General features: G+C 36.3%; 2 protein-coding genes and 2 long non-coding RNA genes across 4 annotated transcripts; 1 reads left to right on the top strand and 3 right to left on the bottom strand.

Annotated features, from left to right (window-relative positions):
- Positions 1 to 243: 243 nt before the first annotated feature.
- Positions 244 to 6,259, bottom strand: si:dkey-183i3.6 (LAT2 domain-containing protein). Its single transcript, XM_051878581.1, has 12 exons — positions 5,875 to 6,259; positions 5,271 to 5,375; positions 5,079 to 5,121; positions 4,908 to 4,945; positions 4,683 to 4,722; positions 4,477 to 4,505; positions 4,325 to 4,360; positions 4,186 to 4,213; positions 4,001 to 4,044; positions 3,659 to 3,718; positions 550 to 591; positions 244 to 463 (listed from the first exon to the last, which is right to left on the bottom strand). Exons 1-12 carry the CDS (start codon positions 5,882 to 5,884, stop codon positions 408 to 410), a joined length of 531 nt encoding a protein of 176 aa, XP_051734541.1. The 5' UTR covers positions 5,885 to 6,259; the 3' UTR covers positions 244 to 407.
- Positions 6,260 to 6,835: 576 nt separating this feature from the next.
- si:dkey-183i3.5 (uncharacterized protein LOC566445 homolog) lies at positions 6,836 to 14,433 on the bottom strand. Its single transcript, XM_051878768.1, has 10 exons — positions 12,093 to 14,433; positions 11,729 to 11,940; positions 10,368 to 10,428; positions 10,203 to 10,298; positions 9,905 to 10,081; positions 8,460 to 8,585; positions 8,251 to 8,364; positions 8,037 to 8,143; positions 7,689 to 7,960; positions 6,836 to 7,176 (listed from the first exon to the last, which is right to left on the bottom strand). The coding sequence occupies exons 1-10, from the start codon at positions 12,612 to 12,614 to the stop codon at positions 7,157 to 7,159; spliced, it is 1,707 nt and encodes a 568-aa protein (XP_051734728.1). The 5' UTR covers positions 12,615 to 14,433; the 3' UTR covers positions 6,836 to 7,156.
- Positions 10,294 to 12,287, top strand: LOC127504228 (uncharacterized). The gene is made up of 3 exons (XR_007927312.1): positions 10,294 to 10,459; positions 11,700 to 11,880; positions 12,153 to 12,287. It is a non-coding gene; the product is annotated as an uncharacterized LOC127504228 (long non-coding RNA).
- Positions 14,434 to 17,372: 2,939 nt separating the features above from the next.
- On the bottom strand, positions 17,373 to 18,287 carry LOC127504227 (uncharacterized). Its single transcript, XR_007927311.1, has 3 exons — positions 17,781 to 18,287; positions 17,626 to 17,695; positions 17,373 to 17,510 (listed from the first exon to the last, which is right to left on the bottom strand). It is a non-coding gene; the product is annotated as an uncharacterized LOC127504227 (long non-coding RNA).

Here is an 18,287-nt window from a genome sequence, read left to right as displayed (position 1 = left end):
CACCAAATTAGACCTTAGACTTGTTTGTATATAATGTTCCTCAACATGCCTTTCGCCTCCAGTACTTTTTTGGTTCACTTGTGATTGAAAGGACTGGGTACACATCTGACTCATTTGTCACACCTTTATGAAACGCTTGAAAAAAATCTTCACAAAAAAACCTTCTTGATATGTAGCCTTAACACATTTAGTTCCTTTGTTGTATGAAGTATTTTAGATGGTCTTGTATAACACTTGTCCATATTTGTTCATTAACACTGAATTGAACAGTTGTTTATTGATCAGCAGAGCTGAGCATTATTTGACAAGTTTAAACAGAACACTTTTTTTTTTTTTTTTTACTTTACAGTAAATGCACACTTGCATGAAAACCAAAATGTAAAAAACACAACAAAAAACAGGTCATTTCATTCTGATCCAGAAATGTTTCCTCTTGGTGCGTTCACGTATTCTGATTCTGAATCTGTATAAGAAGGAAAGAACAAAGTGAGTGGTGCCATCTCATAAATTAACAATAGAAATTATCAACCAAACAAATAACCATATTACCTTCCTCACTGTCGTTTTTCAAGTTTTCATAATTACAGCTATCTGTTGAAACAATGCCAAACACAACAAACAAATAAAGCTTTTATAAAATCATATCGGCCTGATTTCAAAGACAGGGCATATCCTAAGCCAGGATTAGGCCTTAGTTCAATTAGGGTATTTAAGTAGCTTTTATAAACTTACCCTAAAAAAAAAAACATTACTGGTGTGCATCTTGAGACAAAACAATGGCTCTGACTTATTTTAAGAAATGTCATTGCATGATTTCAGATAAAAAACAGCTCAAACATGTATTTTAGTCTAGGACTAGCTTAAGCCATCTCTGTGAAAACGGGGGATCAAGTTGCTAACACCTGTGTGCGCGTGTGTGTGTGTGTGAGAAAACCAGGGCAATGACAAAACTTAAGTAGGGTCAAGCTAGTGTAAAATAAAATTTTGAATCAAATTATTATTATATTATTGTTGAGCCCTGGATGACAATTTGAACATTATTATATGATGTAATAGTATTTGTTGATGTTACTAGTTTTTCTCAACATTTTTCTCTCTTTGGCATTTTTTGAAACAGTTTTAACAATCTCTAAACTGTAAGTGCAAATGTCACAAGTGTTCGCTGGAACATCAGAACTTTATTGCATGTCTGCAAAATGTAGTTACTCACCCTAAACCAAAACCTAGATATTATGTCAGTAAATTGGCCAGTGCCACCAAAATAAAGTGTTTTTGTCATCATGTGAGCCACACTGGTCAAAATGTTTAGATGTTTTTTCACTATGGAAATATTTGTTGCAAATTGCATGTTTTCTGTTAGTGCTGTAGTCAAGACCACCGAATCCAAGACCAGACTTGCACTCTTTAATTTCATAAAGATCCACATTACCGCCTGAGAAATTACTTATTTTTAATCAATAAATATAATTAGAAGACACTATATAGAGCTGTTACCAATCGAATGAAATCACTGACAACAAAAATCATCTTTGCACTACAGAGGTGGTATAGAAGACGCATCTGAATTGGTAACTAACAAATGTATAGGTAACACTTTACAATAAGGTTCATTAGTTAACATTAGTTAATTACTTTAGTTAACATGAACTAATAATAAACTGCACTTCTACAGCATTTATTAATCTTTATTAATGTTCATTTCAACATTTACTAATACTAATTACTAATTATTAAAATCTTATTAACATTAGTTATGCACTGTGAACTAACACGAACAACAATGAAGAACTGTATTTTCATTAACTAACGTTAACGAAGATTAGTAAATACAGTAACAAATGTATTGCTCATGGTTAGTTCATGTTAGTTAATACATTAACTAATGTTTAACTAATGAACCTTATTGTAAAGTGTTACCAATGTATAAATAATGTTGAAAATAATGTTTTTTATTATTGAATGTTTGTATTAAAGCAATATAATGTTTGCAATCATACTCAAATTTGTGATATTTTGCTCTTGTGATATTGCTTAATTGTATCACATGTTATAATATAAAAATCCGGATCTCATTTAAGTACTTTTTTGCAGCAATATCTTGAATTTTGTGAGCATTTGCATTAATTTTGGTGACATTTTTGACACAATCCCTCATTAATTTCTGAACCGGCACAATAAATAAAAAAGGAAATAAGTTATTGATTGCATCTGAAGCAGTAAATTTTATATCCAATCACATTAATGATGTTAATAAATAAATCAGACAATGCACTGGCAATTAAGTAATATCCCAGCAGTTGTAGTCTTGACGGTCTTGAAACAAAATCCCGAGTCCTCTTAGTCTTAGACCGAGACAAGGCCGAGTATAAATGTGGTCAAGACCAAGACCTTCAAAAAATGGTCTTAAGACCGGTCTCGATTACTACAACACTATTTTCTACTTTTTAGTTGACTGTTTTCTACACTATACAAGAATGTCAGTTTTGTCGAGCTGAATACTCTTGTGTTTCAAACTGAGCTTTTTTGATACAGTTCTCAGCAGTAGGTAAAAATCTACTAGGAAAAGTCAATACTGTAGTACACAAAAAGAAACATTTGGTCACACTTTCTATTAGGTGTCCTAATTGACTATGTACTTTACATAAAAAATAAGTACAATGCAATTATTGTATTCATACTGTATTGCAAAACTCCTGCTATGGAAGTGGATATGGGTATGGTTAGTGACCGGTTTGGTGGTATGGGTAGGTTTAAGGGTGGGTTAAAGGTTAATGGAAGGCTCAACAGTGTAATTACTGCTGTATTTTTTTTTTTTTTTTTACTGTAAAATAAGTACAATGTAAAAACTTGTATGTACACAATAAATGCATTGTATCATATGATTAATTTACAGTAAATGTAAGTACAAAGTAGTTAAAGACACCTAATATAAAGTGGGACCAAACATTTTTAATTATTTATACAGCACATATTTGTAGAAATGTGTTACATGTAAACTGAAAATTCACAGTTGCTGGTTCATTTTTACATATTCTATTACAATATGTCTTCCCCTCACCTCACACATTCTTACATATCTTCCTATTGCTCTTCCACGACAAGCAACTGTGTATTTTCAGTTTATATGTAACACATTTCTACAAAAATAAACTGCTGTAGCTGTTTAGGGATTTAGACGTTCTTCCATGTTCAAAAATGGCAGCGATTGTGCTGGGAAAACTCCATATAGCCTACTGTATGATTCCAAACTTGATTGATAAGATTGTTATTCCTATTTCATTACAATGGCAGGACATTTGCCAATTCAGCAGACATTACAAATATTCCATGTCACAGTTATCATGAAATATACAAGCATGTTTCACAGATTTTGATAACTGAATGGATCATTTTGCATGTGGAGGCTCACACGATGAAAGAATGTTTAGAAGTTGTGAAGAGTTTGACATGCAGTTTCCCTGAGAATCAACACATCAGTTTTGATCATGTGCATTTAGTTAGTGTGCAAATTGTAGACAATTGTACTTTTTCTTTTGCACATATACCTGAACTTATTGTTTTAAGAAGAAAAAAAGTCTAATTCGAGAATTGAGCCAAAGCGACTGAGAAAAACTGAGAAAAACTACTAATAGATGTCAAAGTCATTGAAAACACCAACCTGAGTCATGTTGCACTTCTTTTGTTGGAAAAACATTCTCGTATTCTCCTGTATCCATACCTGAGGAATGTGACATCTCATTAAAAAACTGCTTTAAGCATCAGTTCATCCATTTGTGCAATGTCTCATGCACCCATTAACATTTTCAGTTGTGTGTGACTTGTAGCTTCTTTTGAATTAGACATTCTGCATTTATCTTTAACTGCTTTTTGATATCTTCACAGGTTTAGGTACTCGGCTGAAAATTTGTCACTTGACCTCATTTTTCCTGTGAACACAACTGTAGAAAGTGAACCGTGTGCAACGGTTGCATTAGACTAACAATTAACAGCACACATTTACCTGCATCATCGTCGTTGGCATAAAGGGAATTTGGAATTGGGTCCCTATAAAAATAAAAAGGCATGTAAGCATATCAAATGTAGATTGTAGTCTCATTGTAAACAAGCTTAGCTTTTGTAAACCAAAGTCTTTGATTAGTATCTGGCTTGTTTTCCCTTACATAACCATGTGAAAACAACACTCACACATATGTTGGTTCCAAGAAGCCTTGTTCTGTTGCAGAAGCAAAAATGTTACTTTAGGCTACATGTTCATATTTAAAAATGCCATTCATTTATAAGTGAAATATAAGTTTATTAAGATCGCATTAGTCATGATTCTTACCATCTCGAATGTTCTGATAACTCCAATGGATGTCACCTTCAGGGAAACAGTCAAAAATAACAAAAATGATTACATATCAAAATATTGAAAGAATTGTCCTAAATTGGTACCATAGAGATAAGAGTTCAAACATTGCAGTAGGAAATTCTTACTATCCACAGGCCTGTTCGCCGTTGATTGTCTGTGAAAATACATTTAGCACACCTGTAACATTTTCTTCATTTTGATCTTTCTATCATCAAAATATCAAAATCTACCAAAATAATATGGTATTTTAGAAAGAATTTAGTGGATGTGAATATAACAGTAAATAAAACTATGCAAGTGGCTGCATTGGCTATTTTTCAAAGGACCTCACCTTGAGGTTGAAGGCATCTTACTTTGGTTTGGTCTAATCACTAAAAAAAATAAACAAGATATGAATAAAATCTCATTCTTGGATAACGAAGAGCGCATTCTGAATTTCAGCTTTTCTGTGACAGAAAATGTGTGAAAAAGAAATAAAAAAAACCTGACACTAGATGTTCAAGTCCACAATAAGACATTTTCCCTTCCGAAAGTGATGAAAGAGGATGTAGTTTACCTGCTTTATATTCCTTATTGTCAGAATTACTGTCTATGCTGAAAGCAAAAAATAATAAATAGTATTATTTATTATTTTATAATATATATATATATGATATATATTCATTTTATTAAGTAGTTGAATTGATATTTAATTAACATTAATAAATAGACTAAACATTTTACTTACTAATGATCTTGGTCATACAGGTCATTGTCCTCTTGTCGCATAGCTCAAAAAAAAAAAAAAAAAATTAAATAAATACAGCAACATTAGATGACAAAGACAAATATATGTATAGTGCACATGTAAGATAAAGGTAAAGCAGCTGAGAAAAACTAAATGCATTTTATAGAGCTGTTGTGATGTCAAGACACTTACTAGATTTCTTTCTGCACCACAGACAGAAAGTGTAAATACAACCAAGACAAGCCAAAGAAATGATGGCAAGGAAAACTCCTTGCTGGCTTTGGACTTCAATCATGCCTTGAACAATAAAAAAAATCAAAAAGGTTTTCTTAGAAAATATATTTCTCTTCCGTCTAATTTCTTTCTTTCAGAGGTTTACAGATTTTCTTTAACATGCATAGTGAGGAAATGATAACAAATAGCCTCTGACACAATAGCACAACTCAAGATAAGAGAATTATTCATATGTGAGATGACTGAACTGATAGTGTTCGATGAAGCACCATGAGTTTGTTATCAACAGCTAACAACCACAGAATGCAAATTATGTAACCAACAATAGTTTTCTTTCTTTCTTTAATTTACTGTATAACAGGTGAGGAACATATAACGTGAGGAAGTGGTAAAAGTAGGCTATTCGACAACTTAAATACCCCCCAAACCCATTATAGGCCTAAAGAGCATCAAAAAGCTGTTTCCCGCTCTTAAGCGATTCATACACATTTAACACTTTTCTTTCAATCATAGTGCTGAAATATGAAGCGTATTAGTTGAGTATTAGTTGGTGAGCTGTTACCTTTACCCATGTACCGATCTCCATTATGATGGATTTCGCTTGAAGTCGAATGAAGGACTAATGAGAGCAGAATGAACCTGAGTGTTTCCTGTTTCAAACTGACTCTCACCACATCCGTGAAGAATCATGCCGGACACCAGTAAAGAGACCACCACAAACCCACAGTAACACACAAGACAAGAGGTGAAAACACCAGCTTCAAAGTCTGCAAGCTACATCTGTGTTTACTGTCGTACAAAATGTCAAACCTTTGAAATGCAGCCCCTTCATTAGCATTTGGTGACAAAAAAAAACTGTTGCAACCTGACGGAGAATCATGTAGAACATAGCTGTTTTTCTCAAAAAGGGCAGAATGTGATTTCAAAGAAGAAGAAGAAATAAAAGGCTGAGTCTTTCAGAGACAAACTCTTAGAGACTGAGTTTATAATGTACTCAACATTCGTTGGAGGGTCTTTCGACGCTTTGCTAGACGTAGCCTAGCTTTTTTAATGTTAGGGCGATGTTTCATTATTTAGGCTTTATGACATTTGAAAAAGTCTGTAGGTGTTGTGTGGGTATGTTTTTCCGCTTTTTAAGCATGTTGTCACATTGTTTTCTTGTTACAAAAATAGCGTAAATTCGACAAGGACCTTAATTTTAAAGATATATTTCCTAACATTATGCTAAGAAGGTTAAAAGATTAATGGTATGGTCTAATTCAATTCATTAAAAGTCCATGTAATGCTATACAGTATATTAACGTTTTTCAAACTAAATATAAAATATATTAGTACAGACATATTATATTCATTAATATATTTTTAAACAATGTATAGGTACATTTTATATACATTTCCATATACTGTATATTTTATTTTATTTATTTTTTACAGACACTTTTTTATTATTAAATGAATCATTATTAGAATTTAGATTTCATTTACATCATTACATGGAAAGATTAAACACTACTGTGTTTTTTCCTCGGTAATAACCAGGACAGGGTTTATTTATTTATTTATTGTAGCAGGAAGTGATGCATGAAAATAAACAAAATCTTGCAAAAACAATATAGACATTTTGATCTGGTGTTCAAATGAATTCAAAATTTGGACCCAAAATTAACATACAGATGGGGAATTAATCTTTCACCGTTATGTAAAACATAAGTAATGGTGCGGTCAAAAAGTGTGAACTTTTGGAAGGCGTTCTTCATGAAGTGTGATGGTAGGCTTCCTCGCTGTGCCCTACATGTGGAAGCTCAGCATTCGGTTGTGGCTTGATGAGTGGAGGTTCTGAATCTTCAGTAAACAGTGGACGACACTGGGTGAAAACAATGGAAAATGTGACCAAGCGAACATGACATTTCACTGCAAAGTATTTGTGAACGTCATTTTTACCATTTGAGTTAAGTTAGTGGGGTCCTAAAGCCTGAGACCACAACTGAAATTGCTTTTCTATTTTAATATAAATCACTTACACTACTATATTATAAGCAGAACAATTTAAGTGAAAAGATGAACTGAAAAGATTATGAATTTTAAAATGTCTAAGTATTTGGTTTGTCCCTCTTTTGCTTTTGGTGACAGCAGCATTTTAGTTGCATGAACTCAAGTTTCTGTCAAACTTGATGATCACATTAACCAGCATGATTTGAGAATGAGTCAATGGAAGCAAGAACATTTGACTGTTCAAAGAATCACAATGATCAATGTCACAAATTTTATCAATTTTTATTTTGTTTTTGTATTTATTATAATTATTTGATTAGTGACCTAAAACTAAAACAGAATAATTGATGGTGTACACGTATGAACACATTTCTGAATACTTACAGGCACTGCTGCTCAGGCTGGAGGACATGTAACTGCTTCCTGCACCGAAGGAACTTCCTGCACCTGCTCCGAAGCCCAGTCCTCCACCGAGTCCCAGGCCTAGACCCCCAAGACCTCCTCCTAGCCCTCCGCCCAGCCCAAATCCACCTCCGAGACCCAGACCGGCACCTCCTGCACCCAAACCTAGACCTCCTCCTCCTCCTCCAGCCGCTGCTCCTCCTCCGACGACAGTCTTAGACATGTGCACGGTAACACCACCTCCAGATTTCAACCTAGTCCACGAGACAGATACAAAGTGATCGACGTTGAATGAACAAAATCTCGTCTACTCGTGTTAAACCTCCTCACCTGTTCTCTTCACTGTCCAGGAGTTTCTTATAGGCTGTGATTTCAACATCCAGGGACATCTTGCTTGCGAGAAGCTCCTGATATTCTTGACCGTAATGAGTGATTTGCTGAAGAAAGATTTAGTAGAGTCTGAGTGGCAGGTTTATTAGGTTCATTCGCTTTGTTATTAGTTAAAAATAATGATTGATGATCATTTAGTCTTAACTGAGTTTACCTTTCTGAGGTCATCAAGTTGAGATTTGAGAGTAAGAACTTGATCCTGGTACGTCTCCGTGTGGGAGTTGGAGTGACACTCTGCTTCCTCCACCTGAGACTCCAGCTGCAAGTTCTGTCATTGTAGAGGGCATCAGTTAATCACAAGAATGCCAAAAAAAGGGGCAAACTGACATAATTTACCCAGTATTGTGACACTTAAATACGCACCAAAGATTTGAGCCTCTCAATCTCCCTCTGCACAGAGTCAATCTGTAGTTTGTAAACTCGCAGCTCCTCTTTGGCTGTAGTGAGTGTCTGAGAACTTGGCTGAGAGGATACAGACATCATGGAGAGCTATATAGCCAAACAAAAGAAATGAGGCTGTAAGTTGATCTCAGTCTGGCCCAAAACATGTGGTTGTTGTTACACCTGCAATACAAGTACTCGCCACTTGGGGGGGGCAGTTTGTAAAAGATGAATCGAGTAAGTCATCCAAGGATAGGGTGACCACCGAAATTGGAAGCTTTGTCCTGCGTCCCGCAATGTATTTTTTCTTCCCTGAACTTACAATGCCACAATAAGTGGAGAAGACCTCCTCAAAAGTCGTTAAATACAGCTACTCCAGCCAGGGCGTCATCTAAAAAACATCCTGGATAAGATCGTCCTGCTCAAAGTTGCCAGCCAGATCCAACATAAAATACAAGTTCAAGATGCATTGAATCCGGTAAAACGCATTTAATGTTTACATAGTCTAATAAATAAAGGGGGAAAAAATAGTCTCTAATTAATTTTAGTATAAATTGTGATTTTTACCTACTAGCCTGTTACTCGGTTCATTATATTTAGCAGACTGACTAGGTCACATGAAAAAATACCATAGTAATTTATAGTAAATACAGTGTTTTTGAACCATACTTTAGTAAAGTACTTGAATTCATTTGTTGTGGTAATTCTATAGTTGTGGTAATATAACAACTATGGTAATATAAACAAATTATTTTACCCAATACTGTAGTAAGTTTCTACAACTATAGGGCATCTTATACTACAATACACTACAGTTTACTGTAGTAAAAACTAAAGTATACTACAGTATTTATTACAGTTTATCAGTTCACTATAGTTAATACTACAGTATGCTGTAGCATTCATTACCAAAGTGTTGTAAATACTATAATACATACAGTATACTACAATTTACTATAGTATGGTTCAAAAACACTATAGTATTTTTTCTGTAGAGTAAATTACATTGAATGATTCGAACCTGGGCAGAGTGCCAGTCACAATTAACAAAGCTCATTGGCGATTTAAAACACAAAATAATAAAATACAACGTGATGGCAAACAGCCTTTCCAACTAATGTAAATCAATATTTACATAGTATAGTAGTAGTAAATTTATCTCTTACACACGTGCCCGCAAAATCACATCTATTTTCCTGTAACAGAGCAATAACCAGGTGGTCACCCTATGCAAGGATGCATCAGAGTCTTACATTATTCACTACCAAATGTTCATATAATGTACATATTAAGTATCAATTTACAATAAGATAAGGGTTTAATGTTAACTAATGTTATAGGCCTATCCAATCTTATTGTAAATGGTTACCTAATATTCCAAATAGGAGTTAGTTTAGCTTTCTTATTACAGAGCAAAGGTTTCATACACTGTCCTGCACTGAGAGGAGGGCGTCCTGCTTGCTGCGTTGAGCCAGGGCTTCATAGTGAGCTTTGACTTCAGTCAGCGCTGAGGTCAGATCCTGTGCCTGGGCTGCGTTATCCACTGAGATAGACACTGCTGACTTGACACCACCAGTCACAATGTTTCGCACCTCTTTCACTTTCTATCACACACCCAGACAGACATATACAACAAGCTTAGGTCATTGGGGAAATTCATAATCCATTTTAACAGTGCTGAAATAAATTAAGGTATGTTGAAATAGAGGCATCCTGCAGACTCACAGCGTCATACACCTGCTTGGACAGAGCAATATGATCCTCCAAACCACTGATGCTGGTTTGCAACTCAAAGATGGAAAGGTAGAGGTTGTCCACTTCCTAATGGAGGAGAGTTTGTGAGACATGGTCATCTGGGAAACTTTCTGATGTATGTTGTATGTTTCATACCTCTTTCAGTGCAGTCCAGTCGAGCTCCAGAGTTTTGGTTTGAGCTGTTTCCTCATCATACCTGAGACAGTAAAGGAGGAGAGAATGTGCAGGTACATTAGCAATTGTTCTCTTGACTGATCTTTTCTTACCCAAAGGGCATATTTTATCTGTGACAATCACCTAAGCAGGTGTTCAAAGACTAATTTAAGAAACTTTAAATGCCTTACTCATTATGGTACAATTACTTTAACAATACAGATGCGAACTAGATTCATGTCGAGTATTAAAATCAAACCAAAAAAGTGCCAATAAGAAGGCAGAACTAAATGAGCAGCAGTTCAATAAAATTACAAATGTGCACTGAAATATAATGAAATTTTTCATGGAAAGATAAAAGCTTCTAAAATTAGCTTTAATGTTGGGGCAATCAATGATGTTTCTTCAACACTCTTTCAAACTACCGTTCAAAAGTTTGGGGTGTGTAAGATTTTTAGGGCCCGAGCACCGATGGTGTGAGGACCCTATTGGAATTGCTTTGCTTCTACTTCTTCTTCTCCGATATGAATCGCATTTTTGAGGGCCTAAACATGCTTGAAAACTCATGAAGCTTTGCACACGCCTCAGAAGTGGTGAAAATTTACGTTTCAGAATTAGGTGTGGCAAAATGGCTCTATAGCGCCACCTACAAAATTGAAATTCGTTACACATGTAACAGCCCAATACCTACAAAAAAGTCTCCTGGTACAAAATCTGAAAACCAACAGGAAGTCAGATATTTTTAATTTACTCTACAAAACTTGCCATTTCCAGACGTTGTACTTTAACAAACTCCTCCTAGAGCTTTAATTTAAAAATGTTTTTGAAAGTCTTCTGCTCACCAAGGCTGCATTTATTTGATCACAAATACAGTAAAAACAGTAATATTGTGAAATATTATTACAATTTAAAATAAGTGTTTTCAATTTGAATGTATTTTAAAATGTAATTTATTCCTATGATGACAAAGCTGAATTTTCAGCATCATTACTCACATGATCCTTCAGAAATCATTCTAATATGCTAATATGATTTGATTCTCAAGAAAACATTTCTTATTATTATCAATGTTGAAAAAAGTTGTGCTGCTTAATATTTTTATGATACAGTTTTTTCAGGATTCTTTGATACAAAGTTCAAGACTTCTTTGCAATATTATACATTTCTTTACTGTCAGTTTTGATACCTTTTCAGTGCATTGTTGCTGAATAAATGAATAAAGTTTTTTCAGGGAAAAAAAAATCTTACTGACCCCAAACTTTTGAACGATAGCCTATATTTTTTATAAATGAATGTACATTTCTTCTGCTGCAGTGAGAGAGTCTGATATTCTGTGGATTCACCTGGCTTGAACATCCTCAATAATGCCTTTATAGTGCTCAATCTCAGCAATGATGGCCTCTTTAGTAGCGGTGAGGCTGTCAATCTGGGATTTATACGTTCCGATGGCAGAGGTCAGAAGGATGGAAGTGCTGGCAGGTCCGCCCTGCTCTGGGTTAGTAAACATAGAAATCTTAGCTTTTAGTACTGCGTTTTGCTGCTCCAGAGACCGGGCCTGTGAAATGACAAAGTCATAGTCATTAGAACCTTATTTGTAAAAGCAGATATTTAGTGAATCTTTTCTTTTTACTGAACCTAAGTTAATCCATTTTAGCATGATATTTGTAAAAATGGTTGTAAATAAACCCAACTGAGACTTTTACTCACCTTATCAATGAAAGATGCAAATTTATCATTGAGGGCCTGCAGCTCCTCCTTCTCTTTCAGGCGTGTGACCTGCACTGTGTCCGGCGATGGGAGTGTTGGATCGATGCTGGGCATTGGACCGGCACCTGTGTCTACCGTAGTGGAAGAGCTGATGAAGGATGGGTTGAAACCATAGCCTCCGATTTTGAAGACTCTGCCTCCCAGACGGGCTCTCAGAGGAGCCACACCAGCCCTGATCCCCGCTGCCCTGGCTCCGCCGGCACCCAAGCCGAGGCCGCCCCCAAAAGCAAGAGCGCCCAGTCCTGCTCCTGCACCAGCTCCAGCCCCAAAACCTACACCCAGACCTCCTCCCAGGCCAAAACCGGCTCCTGCTCCACCCCCCCTCGCCAAGCCGAGCGAACGGGACAGAGCCACACTAACACCTCCACCACCCCTAGCTCCGGAGGAGAACAGACGGTTGCCTCCATAGGTGGCTCCAAATCTGACGGCTCCCCCACTGATACGCAAGCTCGAATCTGTCATCTCTGCACTCAGAGCTGGGGTCCAGGTCTTTGCCGAGGTGCTCAGTCAGGATGCCTCGTCCAACTTTGTGCTTTAAATACCCAACTCTTTGAAGGGCCGCCCAGAAAAGGTTTGCTGTCAGTGAGAGTCACATGTCCCAGCAAACAGACAGGCAAGCGTCCCCCCTGCAGGCACTGATTTCTCTCCAACATGTTTGAGTAATTTAACAGCCTTGGTATGTGAGACTGAGAGAGACAAAAACCCTGCAGCAACTATGTGCACATTTAAAGAGAGTATCATATGATTGACATTTTTAAAGTAACTTTATATTGGTGTAAGACACTTAATATTCAGGGTTTTTTTTATCGATTTGACTGCACTGACACTATCGGATGAGAACAAAACTTGAACTGAATTTAGCTGGATGGTAAAACTATTGTCTTCAATAGAGCTGCTTTATAGCTAAATCACATTAGTTTCATTATTGACGAAATTTGTTACATACAACCCGTTACTGAAGTGAATTGAATCAACATTGAACTGCGCCAAATAATGACACTTGCCTTAGATCTGCTTATAGCGAAATTGAATTTGTTTCATAATTGATGAACTTTAGTTTTTGAAATGAACACTGAACTGACTTCAGCTGAATAATGACACTATTGTCTTTTTTACAGCAGAATTTGTCTTATATTTGATGAAGTTTGCATCAATTCTGTTATTTCCTTGTTCATTACTTGATTGACTTGAGTATAGTCAGGGGTGCACATAAGTGGTACACAGGTGCGCATGCGCGGTAAAAATAAACGATACACACCAGGAAACATGGAAGGAAGCGCTTTTGAGAACCAACATTTTTGAGGACCGGTTCACAGGAACACGTTTACTTACTGGAGTAGGATTTTTCTCCATCTCTGGTAAGATAGCAATCATGATGATAAGTGTGTTCTTTAATTAGGTGTGCAACGGATCGCAGTTAATCCGTGATCCGTACGGATAAGGTCCAATGGTTCGGCACGCATGTGATTCGCGGATTAACTGCTAAATTTAACCATCATAGAGTGAAAGTTTATCATTTGGATGTGTTTTGTCTCGCTAATTAACATTCAAACGATTTTAAAAGCGGAAAAAGAGGCGAAAATCGGGACTCGCGAGCTGTTATCTGTGCGCACAGCCTCACACCCCCGAAACGCGCACACAGAGAGAGAGAGACAGTCAGACAGACAGCGTTTACTTTTGCTTGAACGGACACATACACCCACAATTATGTCAAAATACCTGTCTCGGTAAGTATTCTCTCGGTTATGTCATAAGTGAACAGTTGAGAAAAAAAAACGGATGTGTGTCAGTTATTTAGTCCGTGCTTTCCTTCTTAAAGTGACAGCAGCCAATATTCTTGCTGTTGTCTGTCATTAATGTTAGTAAAATAAAATAATAATAATTAAAAAAAAATCATTATCATCATCTACAATGTTTGAGAGAAAAGAAGATAGTGAGGAGAGCAGTCAGGAGGAATTTTAGGATAAGTGTGTTGCATAAAGTGTGAGTACCAAGCAAAATCTCCAGGTGCTCCCTTGAGAACCAGACCAAAAAAAGTTGTGTGCACCCCTGTGTATAGTCTTTTTATTATTATTGTTAATGTGGAAAAAAATCAAAAAATTAAAATTGTCATCATTTACTCACCCTCATGTTATTCCAAACCTGTATGAGTTTCTTGTTTAACACAAAATAAGATCTTTTAAAGAATGTTGGTAATCGAACAGTTGACGGTAGCCATTGACTTCCATAGTAGGAAAAGAAAATTCAATGGAAGTCAGTTGCTTAAATCAACTGTTTTATTACATTCTTTAAAATATCTTCTCTTGTGTTCAACAGAAGAAAGAAACTCATACAGGTTTGGAACAAATTATGACAATTTTCATTTTTGGGTGAACTATCCCTTTAATATTTTTGTGAAAACTGTTCTACATTTTTTCAAAATTCTTTTATGAATATAAAGTTTGAATGGACAACATTTTCTTTGCAACTTTATAAATTCTTTGCGTCTTTACAGTCACTTTTTATCAATTTAATATGTCCTTGTTTGTACGCATTTAAAGAGAGCATCATGATTGACATTTTATATTGGAGTATAGTCTTATTCATCCACGCATGGGAGATAAACTGTGAATTTCATGTTGCTGAGCTGACAAGCCTGCAAAAGGAGCCTGTCATAAATCAAGATGGCTGTGACAGTGAGAGGCAGGTGAAATATAATTTCTTTTTTTTTTTAACCCCAAAGGATGAAGTTTAGTTGCTGCAAAATTGCTGACAGGTATGTAGCGTGCTGTAACAGATTCTAGAGTGTAATGATGGGTCAGCCTGTACTTTAACTGTTACTTATTGAGTTGAACTGTATCTTAGTTACAGGAATCAACTCTTTTTTCTTTAAAATATACAGTTACAATAGGAGGCATCTCCTTTTAACATAACGTGCTAGTGTCAGCTGCGGACTATAGGGCTGAGAGCGAAGGGACGTGGAAAGTTATTGTCCCGGGAGAGCTCTTCCCGACCCTGATACACCATCCAGCTGATTTCATGCTTTTACATCTCCAGAGATAATCTGGCATTTTTATCAAGCCTCTCAAAACAACCTCTTTGTTTCACATGATCACCCAGTATTGTAAGACATAAACTCTAGATAACTGTAATTCTGAGATTACTGATGAAATGTTCGATTAGTTGTACAGATTTATACCTTTATAAACACAAAATCAGAGATTCAGTGTTGTCTCATTTAAAGACAATATCCATACTAATAAGAAAATCAGAGATTTGTGTCTGGAAATGGTCTCAAACTGTGCTTTGTCATGCTTTCCAACAATGCAAAACAACAAAATGATTATAAGATGATCTGCAGGCTGGCGTGGATTATGCTGAGACTTTGCCAGAGGAAAAACAAAAGCTTTCATGAGTGTCCAACCACACATGTGGTCATTGCTACAGATGACTCCAGAAATACAGAAAACTGTCTTTATCTTGCACAAATAATAAATGTGGCACAAATGCTCAATTCATCTGCAGGATGTGTAGGCAAATAAGCTTTATTTGGACATGAAACTCATTACAACTGTAAGAGAATGTTTTAATAACATAAAATAATCTAATCTGAGAGAAACATCTTAATGATGATCTTTTAGATCAGTGTGCTTCGATATTGGCATAATGAACACATGGTTCTGCTAAATGCTTATGGCAAAATCAAGTGCATAGGATAAACAAAGTTGAGTTACTGTCTAAGCTCTGCGGATATTGTTTCATCTTCAATTACAAATAAATATACAGTCTAATAATAATAGTTACTAATAGTAGAATAGTAAAGTTCACACTCTTATATCATTCCCCTCCTGATTAGACATTAATAACCCATTTAATTGCAAATTTGGGCCAGTGAGAAACCTTTACAAACAATAAAATCCATATATATATTTGTTATCAGGCAGTTTTGAAAAAATGGAAAGGTTTGTTTCGTTACTGTAACAACCTTGACATTTACACTTTTATGATGTGATTCAAATAAGTTAATTATTTAACATGGGGCTCTGGGTTTCCCACCGGGGCACACATTTGACCAATGACATCTTGAACAAAGCAATCTAGATGATACATTAATAATAGACCCTTTAATGCACTAAATATGGTAGTTATATATGTATTGTGATATGTTTATGACATTATCCTCAGAGGGGCAAACTGGAATTAAACCAGAGGTCAAGTGACAATTTACACCAGCCATGTAAAAATGTTAACATGAAATCAAGGTTGACAGATGTGTGTAAAATACTGAACTTCTTGTTTTAAACCATTCAAATTCAAAAAAACATATAAATTGAGGGATTAAATGGATTAAATAAGTACAGAAAAATAATCAGCACCTTGGACAGCATCTGCAAGGTTCCCTTTAAGCACTGACCCACTGGTGTGTTTCACCATACACTTATAACGCATTAGGTTCAGCTGTTATTAAATTAAAGGACAGTCATTATTCTGAGATTTTGTAAAGTCCACCATAAGAAGATCGTAAGAAAGGCCAATTCTGTCTCCCAATGTGAACAAAGAGAATATATAGGTACCTGCTCATCTTACATATATACAAAAGCCAGTTTTCATTCGCCCCGTTATGAGGATCCAGTAACTCCTTCAAACACGACTCCCTCGCGCTGTTTAGCGTCAGTTTTTGTCGGTGGATGTTGCGGTGGAGCGGGGCGAGCGATCACGCAGCGGCTCAGTGCGGGCTTTACCCTGACCGAGACAGAGGAGCCACAGTTATCCCGCTCATATTCCTCCTGTGCCCTTAGCATCTTCCTCTTCTTCATCTTGCTTTTGTGAAAGTGGTAGGTGGTCAGTGAGATTAATATAATCGCTATAATGACCAACCCCAGCACCAGAAGAGCGACAGCAGATGAGAAAGGCTGGAGCACGTGCTGAACTTTCTCCGCGCGCGTCCCGTTCGTCTCGGACGCCCCGTTAAAAGCGCCCCACAAAATCTCATCAGACGTCTTCATTATTTTACAATTCCTCAGGTTTACAATTCCACGAGAACTGCTTCTAAATATCCAGATTTATTTCAGTTAGCCATCTCTTATTACAGCCCTTAAAAGGAGAAAAATATGTTTCAAAACTTGAAAGACGATAAACAGAGATAATTTTAATTAAATGTTATTTAGCTGACTTCCCAGACAACAAAAATAGCTTTTTGAAAATAAAGAATGTTAATTAAATGTCTTATCCATACCTGATATCGCAGCCCAGTAGCGTTCACTGAATTGGTGTGGAAAAAGGTGTTGGTTTGGAAAGATGACTTCCCACAGATCTCTGACGTAACCTGAATTCATTACGTATTCTGCGAGCCTTCTCCGCAACAACGTTGTAAAAAACCTGGAAAGGTTGTTTACGTTTTATGGTAAGTACGTAATACGACAGATGTCGTTTTTTAACGTAATAAATATTTCACAACGTTGCAAAATGTTGTCTTGACGCTGTAAGCACATACCCTTGTGACGTTTTCGGAACATCCTAGTTCAACATAATGCCGTTGTTTTTGTCAGGCAAGTTTCAAAGTGCTTACAAATAAGATAAGAATTTGTGAGAGAAAGATATACATAAAAAATATCACTATTGATATGTCGTGAGGTTAAAGCGCCTTACCTCAGAAAGCGTTCTGTCAGACTTCCTGCGCGCGCTGATTCTCCAGTCAGTTCAACGTTTTTGTGCTCGAGTGAGAAAACTGTCTCGTGCACCCGATTAAAAAACCTGTCTCTTCCATTCACGTTGACAAACTAAGAATGACCACAGTTCTGGCAGTTGTGGTAAATTGACTTAAATTTGCCGTTTAAGTTGACATAAGATTTGTTTAATTCAGTCTCCGCGTAATCACCAGCCCAAGAAGAGACCGTTCTCATTTATCTCACGATCCAGTGCGTGCTCCACTACCATTTTTCGCCATTTATTTTTAATGACGCATGAGCTTTGGACTGCTACTCGGCCAAATAAACCCCACGAGAAGGAACATTTGGAGCACCAAAGGCTAGTGAATCAATGAAGTGCTCCAGTAAACACTTCTTCACAGAGAGGGATCGCGTACTTGCATGTTAATGAGAAAACAGCCAGCAATAACAAATCCCCAGAAAGATACAGCTAGAGAGATGGTGCTGT

Source organism: Ctenopharyngodon idella, chromosome 21 (genome assembly GCF_019924925.1).
Source record: "Ctenopharyngodon idella isolate HZGC_01 chromosome 21, HZGC01, whole genome shotgun sequence".
NCBI classification, from domain to species: Eukaryota; Metazoa; Chordata; class Actinopteri; order Cypriniformes; family Xenocyprididae; genus Ctenopharyngodon; species Ctenopharyngodon idella.
This window is presented reverse-complemented; position numbering and strand designations above follow the sequence as displayed.

Bases quoted from the DNA above. Each gene is read 5' to 3' on its own strand.
- si:dkey-183i3.5 (XM_051878768.1), bottom strand. From the start codon at position 12,614: ATGACAGATTCGAGCTTGCGTATCAGTGGGGGAGCCGTCAGATTTGGA. The intron at 7,961-8,036 runs GTGAGGAGGTTT...CTCGTGGACTAG, and splicing joins CTGGACAGTGAAGAGAACAG to GTTGAAATCTGGAGGTGGTG. The intron at 7,177-7,688 runs GTAAGTATTCAG...GTTTTCACCCAG, and splicing joins CAGCCTGAGCAGCAGTGCCT to TGTCGTCCACTGTTTACTGA.
- si:dkey-183i3.6 (XM_051878581.1), bottom strand. The intron at 4,946-5,078 runs GTAAGTAAAATG...TTTTGCTTTCAG, and splicing joins CTGTATGACCAAGATCATTA to CATAGACAGTAATTCTGACA. The intron at 4,214-4,324 runs GTAAGAATCATG...CTTCTGCAACAG, and splicing joins TTATCAGAACATTCGAGATG to AACAAGGCTTCTTGGAACCA.